We start from the raw sequence: 19,099 nt of genomic DNA, 5'->3' as shown, positions 1-19,099 counted from the left end.
TAAGTGATCCGTCCGTAACCCTGTGCAGATTTATAAGTGCATTAGAAGGGTTGGAGAAGAATTCCGGAATTTGACAACTTTTTTTATTCAGCTCCAGGATATTTATTAACTCTCGCACACGGCTTTGTAAGTGATTTCCCCATGTTCATATTGTACCCGGGAGGCCACTATACAGGACACTGTACGGAGTAATATACAGGGGCTCAATTTGTAATAACAGATTAAAAATACAAGTAATGGGGTTGAAATATGATCTTACGGCTTAGGTTAAAGTAAACCACAAGCTTTTACTATAATTCTTGTCAGATACATTTACTCCACGGCCATTACATGTAGGTGAAGAAAGCCTGAACTTTACATTTACATATGTGGTCTCATAAATAACCCAGCAGATACTCATACACCTTATATCTAATGTTACACAACCATAATAAAACATCACTATTGGTTTGTGAACTTAAAGGAGAAGTCCAGCAAAAAAATATGTTTTATAAAAGTATTGTATTGCCCCCCAAAAGTTATACAAATCACCTATATACACTTATTATGGGAATTGCTTATAAAGTGCTTTTTTCCCCTGCACTTACTATTGTATCAAGGCTTCACTTCCTGGATAATATGGTGATGTCACTTCCTGGATAACATGGTGATGTCACTTACTGGGTAACATGGTGATGTCACTTCCTGGGTAACATGGTGATGTCACTTCCTGGATAACATGGTGATGTCACTTCCTGGATAACATGGTGATGTCACTTTTAATACTTTAATAAAAATTTTCGCTGGACTTCTCCTTTAAAAGGGGGTATCCAAAACACTGCTATCTTCTTGCAAAAACAGCTTCACCCCTGTCCTCAGGTTGTGTGTGGTATTACAGTTCAGCTCCATTCATTTCAATGGAACTGAGCTGCAAAACTCAGAGGAGAGGTGCTGTATTTGGAAGAAAGCAAGCGGACATTTTTTTTTTTTTTTTTTTTTCAATAAGCCTGGATAACCCCTTTAAGGTGATATTGTCAACTCCCCACCTATACTCTATGTGCGATTCTCTGCACTGTCCACAAGCTTAGATGCTACACATGTGATATATACCTGTATAATACTTGCCTGTGTCTTCTATCTACTCTAATATTGCTTAATTTTATCGGTAGACAGTGTCACCTGGGCGTGACTTCACAGCAGCTGGGCCATCTCTCTCTTGGGAGATGGAGCCCAACTGTCATGAAGTCCCGCCTAGGCGACACTGTCCATATAGGAGATGGAGCCCAACTGTCATGAAGCCCCGCCTAGGTGACACTGTCCATATAGGAGATGGAGCCCAACTGTCATGAAGCCCCGCCTAGGTGACACTATCCATATAGGAGATGAAGCCCCCCCTAGGTGACACTGTCCATATAGGAGATGGAGCCCAACTGTCATGAAGCCCCACCTAGGTGACACTATCCATATAGGAGATGAAGCCCCGCCTAGGTGACACTGTCCACCAATAAAATCAATAAATTTTAGAGTAGAGAGAAGACACACAAGTGTTATACAGGTATATATCACATACACAGCACCTAATCTTTGCCTTTGACTATTTAGAAGACTTAACAAGTTCGGCTCCTCCTTTCACTGTCCGAATAATAAAATAGGAGTTTGGAGGAGATGTAGTATTGTTATTTTCTGCCAAATTTCTGCAACAGCGGTTTTGCAACTAGCAGATCACCAGGTTCTATTAGGAAAGCGATTATAGTTAACATGAAATCGTTCACCATTTTACACAGAACGATAGTCATTACTACGATCAGTTACTCCATCTGATCCCAGAAAAAGGAGGAATGATTTGGAATTACAGCAAACGATTAACTATGATTTTATGGTCAGATCTAAATGATCTGACATTTGATCGACACTAATGAGTTTTTGATTGGAACGATGATACTCTAAATTTGACTGATTTTCCGCACGATTTTCGTCCCATGTAATAGGGCCCTAAGAGCAGGTATATTGTAGATCAAATTCTGCATCCTCAAGACCATCTCCTTAGCACCTAATGTTTGCCGCTGAGTTTTTGAGTTTTTCCAGTTCCCACTGGGGGTCCCAGCAGCTTCTCTGCAAGTCAGAGTTTTCAGAAATTCCTAAATGACATGTGGTAGGTCCTATTCTAGGTCTCCATTAAAGTGGTAGTGCAGCGTTTAACATTTATTCACTAAATAACACACATTACAAAGCTATACAACTTTGTAATGTGTGTTATTTAAGTGAATTGCCCCCTTCTCCGTGTTCCTCCGACCCCGGAAGTGTGGTGCATTATACTCACCGACCCCAGCCGCCATCTTGGGTCGACGACGTCATCTTTGGGAGGCCGGCTGAACCGCTCCAGCCGTCCCTCATGCCGCCCCCCCCTCTGCTGCGTCATCAGCTGCTCAGCCGCGATTGGCTGAGCATAACTGTGCTCAGCCAATCGTGGCTAAGCAGGGGGGCCTTCATGAAGGACGGCTGGAGCGGTTTGGCCGGCCTCCCGTGCCGGGGTGACAGGCTCCCGACCCCCTGTTAGATCCCCCTATACTTACGTGATCCCACCGGGTCCCGCTTCCTGATGCGGTCGGGTCACGGAGATTTCAGCGCCCGAAGGCCGGCGCGTGCGCTGACAGCAGAGTCAGATGCCCGTAGAGAATGAATGGGGAGTCCGATGCTCCGTCATTCTCTATGGACATCGGACTCATCTCTCAGCGCGCGCGCCGGGCTTCGGGCGCTGGAATCTCCGTGAACCCGACCGACTCAGGAAGCGGGACCCGGTGGGATCGCGTAAGTATAGGGGGATCTAACAGGGGGTTGGGAGCCTGTCACCCCGACACGGGGGGTGACAGGTCCTCTTTAAGTATACCGCACCACACTTATGGGGGGGGGGGGGAGACAGGGAAGGGGGCCATTCATTTACATAACACACATTACATTAATGTGTGTTATTTAGTGAATAAATGTTAAACGCCGCACTACCCCTTTTACCTGTCATTACTGGTAACATGCTATATAAGAATACAGCAACTCAGTAATAAATGTGAGATTCATACTGTAATCATCATGTGTCACAAATAAATAAATTATATGTAAAGTTACTGTTACTTGTTCATTAGTTAGTTTTGCCTGGACAACAGATTTAAGGCTATGTTCACACTATGTATAAACAACAAAGTTCACCTCCCCTATTCCTGCAGTCACTTCTGTAAAAGTTGGAGAACATGACCACAGCACTCCCCCCAAAATGTTTTTTACTGAGGTTTTTTCTTTAATATATAAAAAGACGGGACAGCACTGCTTAAACAACATAGTCACTTACCTGGCAGACGGTATTGCAGTACCGGCCAAACTTGCACTGAGAGCATCGCCGAAGATTTTCCCTCCTAAAACCAAGAGAAAGTAAATTATTGTATAAGAGGTATACACACTCATGGTCACAGCGCATACAACCTAGCATCATTCTGCACCATTGCTGAATAGAGTAAAGAGAAGCTGACAGCACGGATATACGTATACAACACGAGCAGCGCATACTTACCTTCTGCGCTCCTCTGTGATCCGGCATGTTCAAGGAAAACTATCTTTAATCCAGGCTTGTAACGCTGTCAGCACCCGCCCCCTCTCTGGCTGCTGCTGTATCTATAGGCCCTTCCCCTCGGTCAATCATTCTAGAGAAGATGGCGGCCTGAAAATACAGCATTGGCCAGAGGTCGGGGCCGACAGAGGCTGTGCGGGAGGGCACTGACTGTCAAAGACAAAAAAAAAAAAAAAAAAATTATATATATAATTTTTTGCTATGCAATTTCTCTGTAGATCTGAAATGGAGCAGGGCAGCCATCATTTCTGTTGCCCTTAAATTTCATCACTGCCAGTTAAGTATCACCCGTTTACACAGGGTAATGTGTGGCCAATAACAATGGCTTCAAGACCAGAACAATAGACCAAAAGCAACGGAGAACAAGTTAGCTCTGGAGGCTTCATCCTCCAGATCTGTGCGACCTCCAAGAGAGTCATTGGTACCAACATCTATACAACAGAAGACTATGGATACTTTACAGCATATGGCTATGACCACACTAAGGACGCAGGATGCACCGAAATACAGATACTAATATCGATATTGTGGGCTTAGCGGGCCCGCCACCTCACATCTTAAGTACGGTCTCAAAACCAGGAAGCAACCAGACACAGGGGCGACCAGAGCGGCAGCAACACTGAGCTGAAGTGGCTCTGCATCTTTGCATCATTGAGATCACAGACAGCTCCAGGGACAATCCACCAGCCTTGGAGCCATCTGTGATCTGAGCGGGAGACACAGACGCTGGCTGAGTGCACTTACCAGCTGAAGAACACTCCCATAGGTCCTGGTCACCAAGTGGCACCAGCAGCCCGGCCACTGCCCAAAGAGTGGAGATTGATGGTTGGGGGGTTGGTAACCAGGGCCACAAGCAGCTATTTTTACATTGAAAGAAAAAAAAGTTTACACACACTATATGTGTGTGTGTGTAAATATATATAATATATTTATTAGTGGGAAAAAAAAAGTATTTAGTCAGTCACCAATAGTGCAAGTTCCACCACTTAAAAAGATGAGTGGCGTCTGTAATTGACACCATATGTAGACCTCAACTATGGGAGACAAAATGAGAAAACAAATCCAGAAAATCACATTGTCTGATATTGTAAGAATTTATTTGCAAATTATGGTGGAAAATAAGTATTTGGTCAGTAACAAAATGTAATCTCAATCCTTTGACCTCTGTCATTGCCAACAAAGGAGATAGAACAAACGTTTTCTGTAAGTCTTCACAAGGTTGGCACACACTGTTGTTGCTCTGTTGGCCCATTCCTCCATGCAGATCTCCTCTAGAGCAGTGATGTTTTGGGGCTGTCGCTTGGCAACACGGACTTTCAACTCCCTCCAAAGGTTTTCTATAGGGTTGAGATCTGGAGACTGGCTAGGCCACTCCAGGACCTTGAAATGCTTCTTACCAAGCCGCTCCTTCGTTGCCCTGGCGGTGTGCTTTGGATCATTGTCATGTTAAAAGACCCAGCAGCCACATTTCATCTTCAATGCCCTTGCTGATGGAAAGAAGTTTGCACTCAAAATCTCAAGATACATGTCCCCATTCATTCTTTCATGTACCCGGATCAGTCGTCCTGGCCCCTTTGCAGAAAAACGGCCCCAAAGCATGATCTTTCCACCCCCATGCTTTACGTATGGTGTTTGATGGATTAAACTCAGTATTCTTTTTCCTCCAAACATGACAAGTTGTGTTTCTACCAAACAGTTCCACTTTGGTTTCATCAGACCATAGGACATTCTCCCAATACTCTTCTGGATCCTCCAAATACTCTCTAGCAAACTACAGACGGGCCCGGACATGTACTGGCTTAAGCAGTGGGACCCGTCTGGCACTGCAGGATCTGAGTCCCTGGCACTGGCGTAGTGTCTTACTGATGGTAGGCTTTGTTACATTGGTCCCAGCTCTTTGCAGTTCATTCACTAGGTCCTCCCGCGTGGTTCTGGGATTTTTGCTCACCGTTCTTGTGATCCTTTTGACCCCACGGGATGAGATTTTGCGTGGAGCCCCAGATCGAGGGAGATTATCAGTGGTTTTTATGTCTTCCATTTTCTAATTATTGCTCCCACAGTTGATTTCTTCACTCCAAGCTGGTTGCCTATTGCAGATTCAGTCTTCCCAGCCTGGTGCAGGGCTACAATTTTGTTTCTGGTGTCCTTTGACAGCTCTTTGGTCTTCACCATAGTGGAGTTTGGAGTCTGACTGTTTGAGGGTGTGCACTGGTGTCTTTTTATACTGATAACAAGTTTAACCAGGTGCCATTACTACAGGTAATAAGTGAAGGAAATAGGAGACTCTTGAAGAAGTTACAGGTCTGTGAGAGCCAGAAATCTTGATTGTTTGTAGGTGACCAAATAGCTATTTTGCACCATAATTTGCAAATAAATTCTTTAAAAAAAATAATGAGACAATGTGATTTTCGGGATTTGTTTTCTCATTTGGTCTCTCATAGTTGAGGTCTACCTATGATGTAAATTACAGACGCCTCAATTTTTAAGTGGGAGAACTTGCACTATTGGTGACTAAATACGTTTTTTCCCCCACTGTATATCTGTATATATATATATATATATATATATATATATATATATATATATATATATATATATGTTCATATGTAGCAAATATGCAGAAGAAATGTTTGCGGCTTCCTCATTTATCTGTACATGATTTGAAACAATCCATGTACATATTGCAGAAACAACTATAACCGGGAAGGTTGGTGTCAGTTTACGGTTTGAAGGCTTCAGTTAACGGGGTACTGCAGGGAAAAGATTTTTGTTTCCAATCAACTGGTGTCAGAAAGTTATATAGGATTTGTAATTTACTTGTACTTAAAAATCTCCAGTCTTCCTATACTTATCAGTGGCTGTATGTCCTGCAGGAAGTAGTGTATTCTCTGCAGTCTGACGCAGTGCTTTCTGTGGCCACCTCTGTCCATGTTCACAGCAGTAGCAAATTCCCATAGAAAACCTCTTCTGTTTTGGACAGTTCCTGACATGGACAGAGGTGGCAGCAGAGAGCACTGTGTCAGACTGGAGAGAATACACCACTTCCTGCAAAACATACAGCAGCTGATTGTGGAAGACTGGAGATTTTTAAATAGAAGTAAAACATAAATCTATACTACTTTCTGACACCAGTTTATTTGAAAGAAAAGAAGGAAAAATATACCACTTCCTGCATGACATACACCAGATAAGTCACGGAAGATTTGAGATTTTTAAATAGAAGTAAATTACATCTATATATCTATATAACTTTCTAACACTAGCTGACGTGAAAAAAAAAAAAACAACGAAAACTTTCGCCAGAGTACCCCTTTAAATTGTTTGTTTTAATAAAGAAAATACATAATTGGATTTATTGAGCGATAATATCATTGGAAGAAACAGTTTTAGGAAATTCTCCTTCTTACATCCAGTTTTTTATTTTGGCATCTTTCCTTACCCAGTAGGGAAAAACAATACAGTTAGAGAGAGGCGTAATGTAAAGATGGTGCATTGCTCTAAAACCTGCAGAAAACATCTGCTTATTGCATATTCGGTAAAGATTTTAATTAAATATTAGCCTCCCGTCGTCTATCCCAACATCCACTTGGCAGTTTTACTTGAACATTTGGAGCAGAGTTATCTAGGTACTAAACAGCAGACGACAGACTTGTAAAGCCACAATAAAGCCTGAAATATGGAGAAGATAAATAATGCAATATCTTATATTCCTGCAGCATCACCTTCAAGTTACTTCACTATAATAAATAATAGAATCTCAGCCGCAGAATGCTCATCGCATGAAAAGCAGCTCCACAGCGGCCGGCAGCCAATACAGGATCTATGGAAAAGTTAAACTCCTACGTTTAGAAAGATGGAGAAAAAAAATCCTCAAACATTCATAGTTTAAAGGGGAACTATCAGCAAATTCTACGAATCTAACCTGCTGATATGTCCCTACTGCACAGGAGACGCTGAGGAGGAGGGTATTTGTCTTATAGTATGTCTCTTACCTTCATCCTCTGCGCAGTTCCCGTGCAGTTAGAAGTTTGCTCCGTGGTCCAGTGACACCATTAGGAGCCCTGCCCGCCATAGCACCAATCCGCCCTGGCTGGCCCACCCCATTCTAATGATAATGAATGGAGCGATCAGGTCGGATCTGCGCTATGGGGACCATGAAGCACACGACTAACTGCACCGGAACAGCTCCGAGGAGGAAGGTAAGACACATACGTCATATGTAAGACACAGCATATCCTGTGCAATAGGGACATGGGTCGGAACAAACACCGGCGCCATCTTGTGTATAGGGCCCATGCTCCAGAGTCTCAAACACTAGAGACCAAAGATAAGAGTCTACAAAAAGATGGCGCCCGCTATGTAAAATGATTAGATGGAGTGGACAATCGCAGACAACCTGAATTGTAACTCACAAGCCGCTGGCTTCAGGGCAAAGTTCATATTATAGAGTTATGGAGAAGTAGTTGTGGTCCGACACAGTGTTCCCCTGCACATGGTGTGTAATTACATTAGGATTGTTTCTGGGGGTCAGGTAGGAGGTTGAGCCCGGGCTGGGACGCCAGCTGGACCAAGGATGACATTTTAGTGTTTTTAATGTTGAGTGGCATTTAGGGCTTGTCTCCCTAGGTTACTGCTCCTGTTTTGTATATATTTTGTGCATATGCTTTTTCTTCATAGTCCTTTGGTATTTCTTATATGAATTGGTTTAGCACTCAGGTTATAGGGTGGTGCCCACTATACTCTCTGTGTTCCAATGCAGTTAAAGGAGAAGTCCAGTGAAAATTTTTATAAAAATATTGTATTGCACATAAAGTGCTTTTTTTCCCTGCACTTACTTACTGCATCAAGGCGTCACTTCCTGGATAACATGGTGATGTCACTTCCTGGATAACATGGTGATGTCACAACCCAACTCCCAGAGCTGTGCGAGCTGTGGCTGCTGGAGAGGATGATGGCAGGGGGATGCTCAGTGTCCCTCCAGTGTCCTGTGTCCCTCAGTGTTCCCCTGCCATCATCCTCTCCAGCAGCCACAGCCCGCACAGCTCTGGGAGTCGGGTCGTGACATCACCATGTTATCCAGGAAGTGACATCACCATGTTATTCAGGAAGTGACGCCTTGATGCAGCAGTAAGTGCAGGGAAAAAAGTGCATTTCCCGTAATAAGTATATATTGGTGATTTGTATAACTTTTAGGGGGCAATACAATACTTAAATAATTTTGCTGGACTTCTCCTTTAATCATTCACTCCACAGTCCGGTAAGACCATTAGGAGCACTGCCTGCCCCAATAGCGTCACCCCACCCCTTCCAATGATAATTAATGTAGTGCGCCAACTGGGGATTGGCTGAATTGTTGCTATGGGGGCGGGGTTGTTTCCCAAGGGTCTTACCGGACCAAGGAATAAACTACTGGAAAGGCGCAGAGGATGAGGGTAAGAGACATACTATAAGACACATACCTTCCTCCTCAGCGTCTCCTGCATAATAAGGGCATATCAGCTGGTTAGACTCGGCTAACCTGCTGATAGTTCCCCTTTAAGGCAAGGCTGTAGAATAAAAGTGTCTTCTCTTTTACATTGCAATTCAAGAACCACTGATGTTCCCTCCAGCTATCAAACAGAGCGTCCTTCTTCGGGACACAATTATGGCATGGAAGTCTAGCTTAAAGGATGCGGGGTTGCCATTCGCCATTGGTAGGCATATGCCCATATGGCATCATCCTGAGGCACAAGAGTTATCTACTAACAAGCTATATCACAAATGGAAAGACAAGGGTATCACTCAGGTCAAACACCTTCTTCACAAGTCGGAACACAGATATCTGACTTTGGAGGAGACTATCAAAATATGGGTTAACCTCGGATCTCTTTCTGATTTATTCACAGGTGGTGGCCTTTCTAAAATCTAAGCTCCGTAATCTCAAACCACTGCATCGGTCATCTTTTTTTGATGACGTCATTCAAACGGAAACTCATTCATTCACTGTCTTATTTGGCATGGGCATTGAGACGGCAAGCCTCGAGCCGATCGGACATGAGGGTTTTCAAACACTGGTAACTTTATTTCAGCAAGGAAGATCTTCCCAAACCAATTCTGGATGGCTATGCGTCTGTGCGGAAGGCCATTGTTAATGAAACTTGGTGGGAAACACAATTTAAAGTTAATCCATAATGCCACGTATGGCTTTACCCTGCCTAAAACCGTTGACAGGCCTGATCGGATTGAGGCTTGCCCGAATTGTAATGCCCGAGGCACGGACCTGGTACATGGCCTAGTCACTTGCCCTCTGACAAGACATTTCTGGGTACAACTGCAGAATCTTTTTATAGCTAAACTACATATTACTTTGTCGTAAGACCCACTGCAGCTTTTGTTTCATATTCCGCAATCAGAGGGTACGTTGACCCAACTTACCCATGTCTTTCTCCTAGTAGCAAAGAGATGTCTCTTAGCCAACTGGTTGGTAGCGCGTATGCCAACGATAGATGATGTGTTGCTCCAGGTAAAGCGATACCTTTACCATGATCAACTGGAGGTGCTTAGAGACAAGAAAAAATCCACTAATAGTTTTTTTTTAAGAAATGGAAAACCTTCATTTGTTGTTTTCTTTCCCATTCTGATATTAGACAGCTAATGTTGCCATTTTTGGATACCCTGTGGTACCTCAAAAAAGATGTTGCTGGAACTTTAAGAAAACTTAAAGGGGTTGTCCGGCGATAAAAAATTATTCACAGAATAACACACATTACAAAGTTATACAACTTTGTAATGTATGTTATGTCTGTGAATGGCCCCCTTCCCCGTGTCCCACCACCCCCACCCGTGTACCCGGAAGTGTGGTGCGCTATACATTACCTGTCGCGTGCCGACCACGGTCTCCGATCGTCAGCAGTGACGTCTTCTTCGGGAGCTTGGCGGATCTTCCCGAGTGCCGGCCGCCCTCTGCAGCGTCATCCGAAGCTCAGCCGCGATTGGCTGAGCATAACTGTGCTCAGCCAATCGCGGCTGAGCAGCTGATGACGTGGCCGCGTCATCAGCCGCGATTGGCTGAGCACAGTTATGCTCAGCCAATCGCGGCTGAGCTTCGGATGACGCTGCAGAGGGTGGCCGGCACTCAGGAAGATCCGCCAAGCTCCCGAAAAAGACGTCACTGCTGACGATCGGAGACCGTGGACGACACGATATGCGGTGAGTATAATGCACCACACTTCCGGGTCTAGCGTGGGTGGGGGGAAACACGGGGAAGGGGGCCATTCACAGACATAACATAAATTACAAAGTTGTATAACTTTGTAATGTGTGTTATTCTGTGAATAATTTTTTATCGCCGGACAACCCCTTTAAGGTGACATCTTGAGGTTATGGTTCATTAAGGCATTAGAACCAGATGTGTATACGTAGCCATGTGATTACTTCGAGACCGTGAGTGGGTGGGAGGGAAAGGGGGGGTTTGGGGAGAGAGTTTCTCTTATTACTTACTCGGTTTTATCTTGTTGTATCATTGTTTTTTCTTTACATATATGTGGTACCTATTGCATAGATCTCTTGGCAGGAGTGTTTTCCGCTATTGTGACAGATATTTGTAAAATATTTTTGGTTAAAAAAAAAAAAAAAATGATATGAAAAAAAAAAAAAAAAAAAAAGAACCACTGATGTGTTTCCTATTAATAGCCCTTCGTATTCTTCAGGAATGTTAATGACGGCAGAAGGTGACAAACCAATGTACTTTACCTGAAATGGCCAACATTGATCATATAATCAATACAGTACATGGGAGTAAAGTGGCTCTCGGGAGCGATCAGTTCCTTGATGGAGGGGCGTCACCTATATTACCAAGTAAGGAACATATTGTACGCTGCTTCCACTTAAAGACACAGCAAATGTTATCCATCAGCCTAAAACTAATGTCCGCCTCTCACTGTACAGTAATATAAGCAGTCACCCCTCTCTAGGAAATAAGACAAAGAGGTAATGCGTGAGGCTAAATAAACAGAGGAGGCCAGCACCTATGAAGAGGTTTTCTTATAGACATGCTATTTTGATGAAGATGATGAAAAGAACAACAATAATAATAATAATAATAATAATAATATATATTCTAACTTATAGTTAACAGAAAAATATGGTTGAACTGATGAAAATTGTGAAGAGAAAAAAAAAAAAAAAAAAAAAGGAAATTGAAAAACTCTCAGCTCTACAGTTCTTCCGTTTCCTCTTATAAATGAAGTCTGTCAGAGAAGAAATTCTCTGACAGATTTGTTATCAGCCCTTAAAGGGGTATGGTGAGTGATAAGACCATGTTCACACTTGTGTTGCTTGGTGGCAGCTTTCTCCGTCGGTGGTGCCTGCTGGGTTTGGGGGGGGCCCTTGGGGATTGGTCCTGTGACATTGGGGTTGCAGGGCCGTTCTGTGGCCCCCCTCTTCCCTGGTTGTGCACGCTTTGCGGGGTTTGGCGGTCACTGACTGACACAGTGGTGAGTTAGTGTAGGGACTCATGTGATCCAGGGGACCTGCACGCGGTACAGGGGGCAATATGGTTTGATCAAATTATATACCAACATCCTGGGGTAGGTTTTTAAATGTAGCCGAGAGGCATTAGTCTCAGCCATAGGTGTGAGGTGCAGCGCTCCTTTCTATCCTTGTCTGTATCGATCCTTTAACAAGACCTGGACCTATTTTTATCGTTGCTCGTTTGCAAATCGTTCACATTGAATAAGACGTTGCTCAGTCGTTCGCAGTAGTGACGAACGCAATGGCGATGACAAAACGACCACAAGAACGATTATAAGTAATGATTATCGTTACATGTAAATGGGTTAACGAATTCAAGTCTTTTGCAACAGCGATCGTTAATGATTATGCGAACGATAATCGTTCCGTGGAATAGGGACCTTACCGTTCCCATGCTCAATGGTGTTTTTTTTTTACGGAGCACTGAGGGCAGCCTGCCACCACCCAGTGTGGTGATATTCCCTCCCTACCAATGGAGCCGCATATCTCCTCACTGGGGGGCAGTGGGTCTGCCAGTGCTCTGGGGCCGGCTGGTGCTCGAGAAAAGACTGACGCAGAGTGTGGGAACTGGGCAGCATTTTAAAAAGAGAAAGGACTACACTACACCACAGCAACATAGCTCACGGTACATTCCTTTTAATACATCTGGCCCATTCTGACAGTCTACAAAATTAGACAACGTGACAAATCTGGGTCATAGTATAAACAATAAGCAGAACTCTACGTCCCAGAGGAGAACACACTACACGACATCTGATCCATAACTCTCCTCTGACCCCAGTTACCGTCATGAGAACATTTTCCGCCATGTCCACCGCTACACGTATGAAGTACAATAGCTTTAATTATTTTGTCGCCGACCTCTGACTCATCGCTAGCACAGCCCGCTTCCCTGTCGTTTTGATGGAAATTTAATGTAATCATCCTAGCGTATCCAATTTCCGAGAAATAAAAGGACACTATGCAAAACATTTTTAGATAATCTTTCCTTGTAGAGGTAATTCAGACAAGTCCTTTGCTTTTCTGCATTCTCTTTTATTAAGAACTTGAAAGGTTTCAAACCTCGGGTAAATTAAAATGCTCTTTCAAAGTGAAGTAGGTTTTCAAAATATGGACTTGACCGAGCGCCTAAGGACAGAATAATCAACATTGTTTTCATGAATTATTCGCCAATGTCTTCTTCAACATGAAGGTTCAAAGGCAAAAAGGCATCTGAATATCTGCACAAAGAAACGCCTGGGACCTTAACAAAGACCTGGTAACGATAGAAGACGTAGCATACAGATCATTGTAAAGGGGGTCGGATACTTTATCTGGTAAGAACAGAACACGGGGCAACGCAGAGCGATATCATAACTGCTCCGCCCAGTTCTCGCACATCACACAATAACATGGCGTTTTATAGGTTTATGTCGTTTATTAAATTTTTTTTTTACTCTTCAGAGAACACTCGCAGTCAGGGCTTATTCCCACATCCCATAAATTATGGGCGTTTTGGGCGGGCATCATGTTTCCCCGCCCGACATGATGTAGTGACCGCACAACTCTGTCACTACAGTACCATAAAAATTCAAAGAGTTTCCCTGCTTCGGCCATGATATTGACACATCGGGGAAACACTCCATTGCAGGGCTTCTCCGCCCGTAATGTACACAACGGCCAATTTTAATTTACACAACGACCATTCCTTTCATAATGAAATTTGCATTGAAGTCAATGCAAGCAACGGCCGTTGTTTGCTATGGTCTTTGAAATAAAAATCACGTCAATTATTTCCAACTGTTGTCCATAGACTTCAATGTAATTTGCATTTAAAACAACGGCCGTTGTTTTGAGTGCCAAATAATGTCCATTGTTTATATGTTGTGTGAACATAGCCTAAGGCTATGTTTACAAGCTGTTGAAGTTAAGTCCCTTTATATTGGACAGCCATAGTTTAACGACAAATAACGGCTGCATATATATTATAACATCTGCCTATATATATATATTTTTTTTTTTTAACGTAATTATAGTGCGTGACAAATTCCTATATTGTAATCTGTATTATTCTTCTTCCATATCTTCTTCCAGCCATTATTCTGCGATTAATACAGCCCGAACCGCTTTGCACACAGACTCTATTCAAACTGCATTTAAAAGCCCATGGCGGTGACAGGTGTGCTATCTATTTTTGGTTTCAATCTGATTTGTCGTTTAAGAAATTTACGTTTAAAGACCCCTAATTTCCCATAGAAAATAATGGACCATTGGAAATAATGGCCACACTGTAAACGCTAACAGCCAATCACAGCACATATGCAAATAGCTGAAATATAGCAGCCAATAGAAATTCTAAGGTCAGTCAATGCCTCACAACATCCACACAGTCACATGTCCACTATTGGCCAATAAAAGATGGAAGGTCCTTAACGATTTTGTCTCAATGACATGAGTAAGATTGTCATGGTAACCGAGCAATGATACTTAACATTATAAGTAGCAGAGTTCAGTCAGTAAAGTAGCAGAGCTGAGGCAGCCATGTAGCAGGGACGGTACCCAAGCCGCTCTTAAAGAGGACCTATCACCCCCCATGCCGGGTTGACAGGCTCCCGATCCCCAGTTAGATCCCCTTATACGTACCTCATCCAGCTGCCGGAGCCAATCCCGGGATGGAGATATACGTATAAGGGGATCTAACTGGGGGTCGGGAGCCTGTCACCCCGGCACGGGGAGTTTCCTTCTGGACTGAAAAAGCAATCTCCCAGCCTCCCCCCTCACATCAAATGAAGCAGGATTTCTCTGTCCATTATGTGGCTATGGAGAGGGGAGGGGCTGTTAGGAGTGACTGAGCACGGAGCAGTCCTGCACAGCACAACACCCTGCAATCTTCTCTCAGAAAGGTCAGTGCTTATCTATGAACTTACTGACACCTGAATCCTGCGGTTTAGGTGCCCAGAGAGTCTACAAACAGCTGACCTTAACATCACCTCTTCCTGCTCCCTCATCTCCCTCGGCCCCTCCCCCCTTCATAGGCTTACAATGGAGAGAGCAGAACCCGTCTTCACTGGCTTCTCTGTAGTGAAGAAGGTTTTGCCTGATAATGCACAGATAAGAAGTCAGGGGGGGAGGCTGGGAGATTGCTTCTTGAGGACAGAAGGAGGCTTTTTTGGCTGATGAAACCTATTACAGAGTTTCTTAAAATCGCTTATACTACTGATTTCTGCAATAAAAAAACATGACAGTTACGCTTTAAAGGACTGTACCAAAGTCGCTCTTAAAAGGGGAGGGTATCAAGGGTTAAAGTTTCTCTTAAAAGAGAAGTCACTGTTAAAGGGGCGCTCTTTTCAAGTACTATGAATTTCCCTGGAAATGCACATCTAGCTATAAAATAATAGCCATTATTTGCTGTTAAATGAAGGCCGTCCAATAAAAATGGTTGTCATTTCAAAGGTGTGTGAACATAGCCTAACCGAGTAAATATCCAAAGTTTAGCAGTATTTCTTCACCATTAGTGCGATTCTGTGGGTTACACAATTACATTTTTATTTTGGAGTCTCAGCCTACAGGAAGAGGCAACCAGCCGCAATTGTAAGAAACCCCTATGTCCTTTAAAGGGAATATGTCAGCAGTTTGCTATAGGGACATAAGAAGAATCTAACATGCTGATTCTCCTTTAACAACACAGCCAATTGCAGAAAAAAATCTATACGTTTGATAGGACGGTGCCAAGCTCCCCAATTACACTGCTCAGCAGCTGCCAAAGCTAAAGGGGAACGCCAATTACCATAATACACAATATATATGAGGATCCATCTCTGCTTACTCATATCCATAGACTTCTGCGGATTAATTCTATGTTCTCCATTATAAATGCCTTTGGTGTTCATTTGAAATTCTCTTATATTAGTTCAGTTTTATCAATAATTTATATTTAGACGCCTGCCATACAATATTAAATTCCAGTTTATTATATCTCATCAACTGAAATTAATACGCATTACCCCACAATCCACTACTACCACACAAACATATCTGCTGTATTATAAGAGACTGGTCAAAATTAATGAGATAGAAAAAATTCATGAATTGATGCCGTAAATGTCTTAAAGGGCTAGTTCATCAAAATGTTTTCTTCTTTCAAATCAACTGGTGACAGAGATTTGTAGTTTACTTCTATAAAAATAAAACTCAAGTCTTCCAGCACTTATCAGCTGCTGTATGTCCTGCAGGAAGTGGTGTATGCTCTCCAGTATGACACAGCGCTCTCTGCTGCCACCTCTGTCCATGTCAGGAACTGTCCAGAGCAGGAGAGGTTTTCTATGGGGAATTGCTGCTGCTCTGGACAGTTCCTGGACATGGACAGAGGTGGCAGCAGAGAGCACTGTGTCAGACTAGAGAGAATACACCACTTCCTGCAGGACATACAGCAGCTGATAAGTACTGGAAGACTGTAAATTACTAATCTCTGGAACTAGTTTTTTTTTTCTTAAACTACCCCTTATAGCAAAAATTTTCATCTTACAAATCTGAATAGCTATCAACAAGGGTAAAAAAAAAAAAAAAAAGCCCAAACGTGATGAATAGATTAGTAAATTATGGGAATAATGGTCATACCTTTACTGATTTAAAAATCTATTCCCAAATTCCTCTATTTTAAAATTGTGAAGAAAAGGGTTAATTAGAAAATAATCCATTGTTTAAATATAATTTGTGTCAAACATTTTTATAGAATTTTTGGTGTTTTATTTTATTTTCCATGTCTATACTGTGTCACTGCCTATACACTACGAGGGTATGTTCACACCTAGGAATAGGCGAGGAATTGAAGAGGAAAGTTTTCTGATTGAAATTTACTCTTCTTCAGCAGACTAGACAGGGACAGAACCATGACTAGTCACAGCCCCGCCCAGATGACTAGTTGCCGCCCCTCTCCTGGCCTCGGGCGGCATAATTAAACTTCTTTTTCCCCCCTTCATATAGCAACTGCTGCGGCTGGTATGTTCGGCAAGCTGCACAGTAAAGCTATACTTTGTTTCCCTTTAAAGGACATCTACACAAGTTACAGAGGTCGCAGAGCATTCTGATAAACCTGCCCCCCATACAAACAATACGGTCTGGATCTGTAAATTGTGTGTATGTCAATGTGGTTTGTTTGTGTGAAATGTGTCTCTTTACCTAACAGCTATTACAAGCTATTTGATTAGTTATTAATATTATTTAGTTAATATTATATAAGTTATTTGATCAGTTATTTCCAGCGCTACAAAAACATGGCCACTTTCTTCCAGATACAGCACCACTCTTGTCTCCAGTTCAGGTGTGGATTGCAATTAAAGGGGTACTTTTTTTTTTTTTCTTGATACATAAAATGATAGAATTTGTGACTACTGTGACTAGCTGGTCTGTACATCTCGATGTTCCTTTTACGTACTAGTTGAGAAAACTGTCTTTTGTAATAGACATTGTAAATAAAAAACTACATCAAGTAAAACAAGTCAATCAATAAAAAAAAAAAAAAAAAAAAAATCTAAAAAAGTATTAAACATCTGAAAAAGCCAAAGCTTTTATCGACCCCGTTTCCAGAGAGCTGTGTTGTGATACAATGTCGACGCGTTACTGAAATTGGGGAGCAATAAAATTTAATTACAACTCGCTCCATATTCCGCGGCGTCGCTTTTACTTGTCACAATTGCGCTTTCCAACGGAAAAGTCAACAATTCACACAAAAGGTTCTGAAAGGCTCCGGAGTTCAGCCGCCGCATTCATAATTTATCTTCATCTTCAGAAAAGAAGAGAAGCAAAGGCAATCGGAGGAGCGCAGAGATGAAAAGGTACGGGCTCAGGGGAGCGGAGGAGAGGGACGGGCTCAGTGGAGCGGAGAAGAGGGACGGGCTCAGGGGAGCAGAGAAGAGGGACGGGCTCAGGGGAGCGGAGGAGAGGGACGGGCTCAGGGGAGCGGAGGAGAGGGACGGGCTCAGGGGAGCGGAGGAGAGGGACGGGCTCAGGGGAGCGGAGGAGAGGGACGGGCTCAGGGGAGCGGAGGAGAGGGACGGGCTCAGGGGAGCGGAGGAGAGGGACGGGCTCAGGGGAGCGGAGGAGAGGGACGGGCTCAGGGGAGAGGAGGAGAGGGACGGGCTCAGGGGAGCGGAGGAGAGGGACGGGCTCAGGGGAGCGGAGAAGAGGGACGGGCTCAGGGGAGCGGAGAAGAGGGACGGGCTCAGGGGAGCGGAGAAGAGGGACGGGCTCAGGGGAGCGGAGGAGAGGGACGGGCTCAGGGGAGCGGAGGAGAGGGACGGGCTCAGGGGAGCGGAGGAGAGGGACGGGCTCAGGGGAGCGGAGGAGAGGGACGGGCTCAGGGGAGAGGAGGAGAGGGACGGGCTCAGGGGAGCGGAGAAGAGGGACGGGCTCAGGGGAGCGGAGAAGAGGGACGGGCTCAGGGGAGCGGAGAAGAGGGACGGGCTCAGGGGAGCGGAGAAGAGGGACGGGCTCAGGGGAGCGGAGAAGAGGGACGGGCTCAGGGGAGCGGAGGAGAGGGACGGGCTCAGGGGAGCGGAGGAGAGGGACGGGCTCAGGGGAGCGGAGGAGAGGGACGGGCTCAGGGGAGAGGAGGAGAGGGACGGGCTCAGGGGAGAGGAGGAGAGGGACGGGCTCAGGGGAGCGGAGAAGAGGGACGGGCTCAGGGGAGCGGAGAAGAGGGACGGGCTCAGGGGAGCGGAGAAGAGGGACGGGCTCAGGGGAGCGGAGAAGAGAGACGGGATTTCAGAGGAATTTGGAGTCAGGGGACGAGCACAATCTTTAAACACTATGGAAATCCAAGCAAAAATGCTGATAATTATTTAGTCTTTGTTATCGCAAAGGTTTTGGTTCATGTTCAGTACGACAACTCGGGAGGAGCAGATGACCCCCCTCTCCGTGGCCCAACAAAGAACTAAATTGAACACTCAGCGAGGGGTGGAGGGGACGGGATTTCTTGGATTACAGGATTATTTGGGAATATGGATCTCAAAAAGT

The 19,099-nt window shown here is 44.1% G+C and overlaps 1 protein-coding gene across 5 annotated transcripts in view; it reads right to left on the bottom strand.

The window, feature by feature from the left end:
• Positions 1-19,099, bottom strand: part of SMYD3 (SET and MYND domain containing 3) — a 321,585-nt gene that overhangs the window by 286,423 nt on the left and 16,063 nt on the right. For all 5 annotated transcript variants that reach the window (XR_011360226.1, XM_069954265.1, XM_069954263.1 and 2 more), the window contains exon 2: positions 3,320-3,383. Coding sequence is in view for 4 of the 5 variants with exons in the window: in XM_069954265.1 (XP_069810366.1) it covers positions 3,320-3,383 (64 nt within the window). In the remaining variant the exon portion in view is untranslated. The remainder of the gene's footprint in view (positions 1-3,319; positions 3,384-19,099) is intronic.

Source organism: Dendropsophus ebraccatus, chromosome 15, assembly GCF_027789765.1.
Source record: "Dendropsophus ebraccatus isolate aDenEbr1 chromosome 15, aDenEbr1.pat, whole genome shotgun sequence".
In the NCBI taxonomy this organism is placed as follows: domain Eukaryota; kingdom Metazoa; phylum Chordata; class Amphibia; order Anura; family Hylidae; genus Dendropsophus; species Dendropsophus ebraccatus.
Note: the sequence above shows the minus strand (reverse complement) of the source record. Positions and strands in the feature narration are given on the sequence as shown.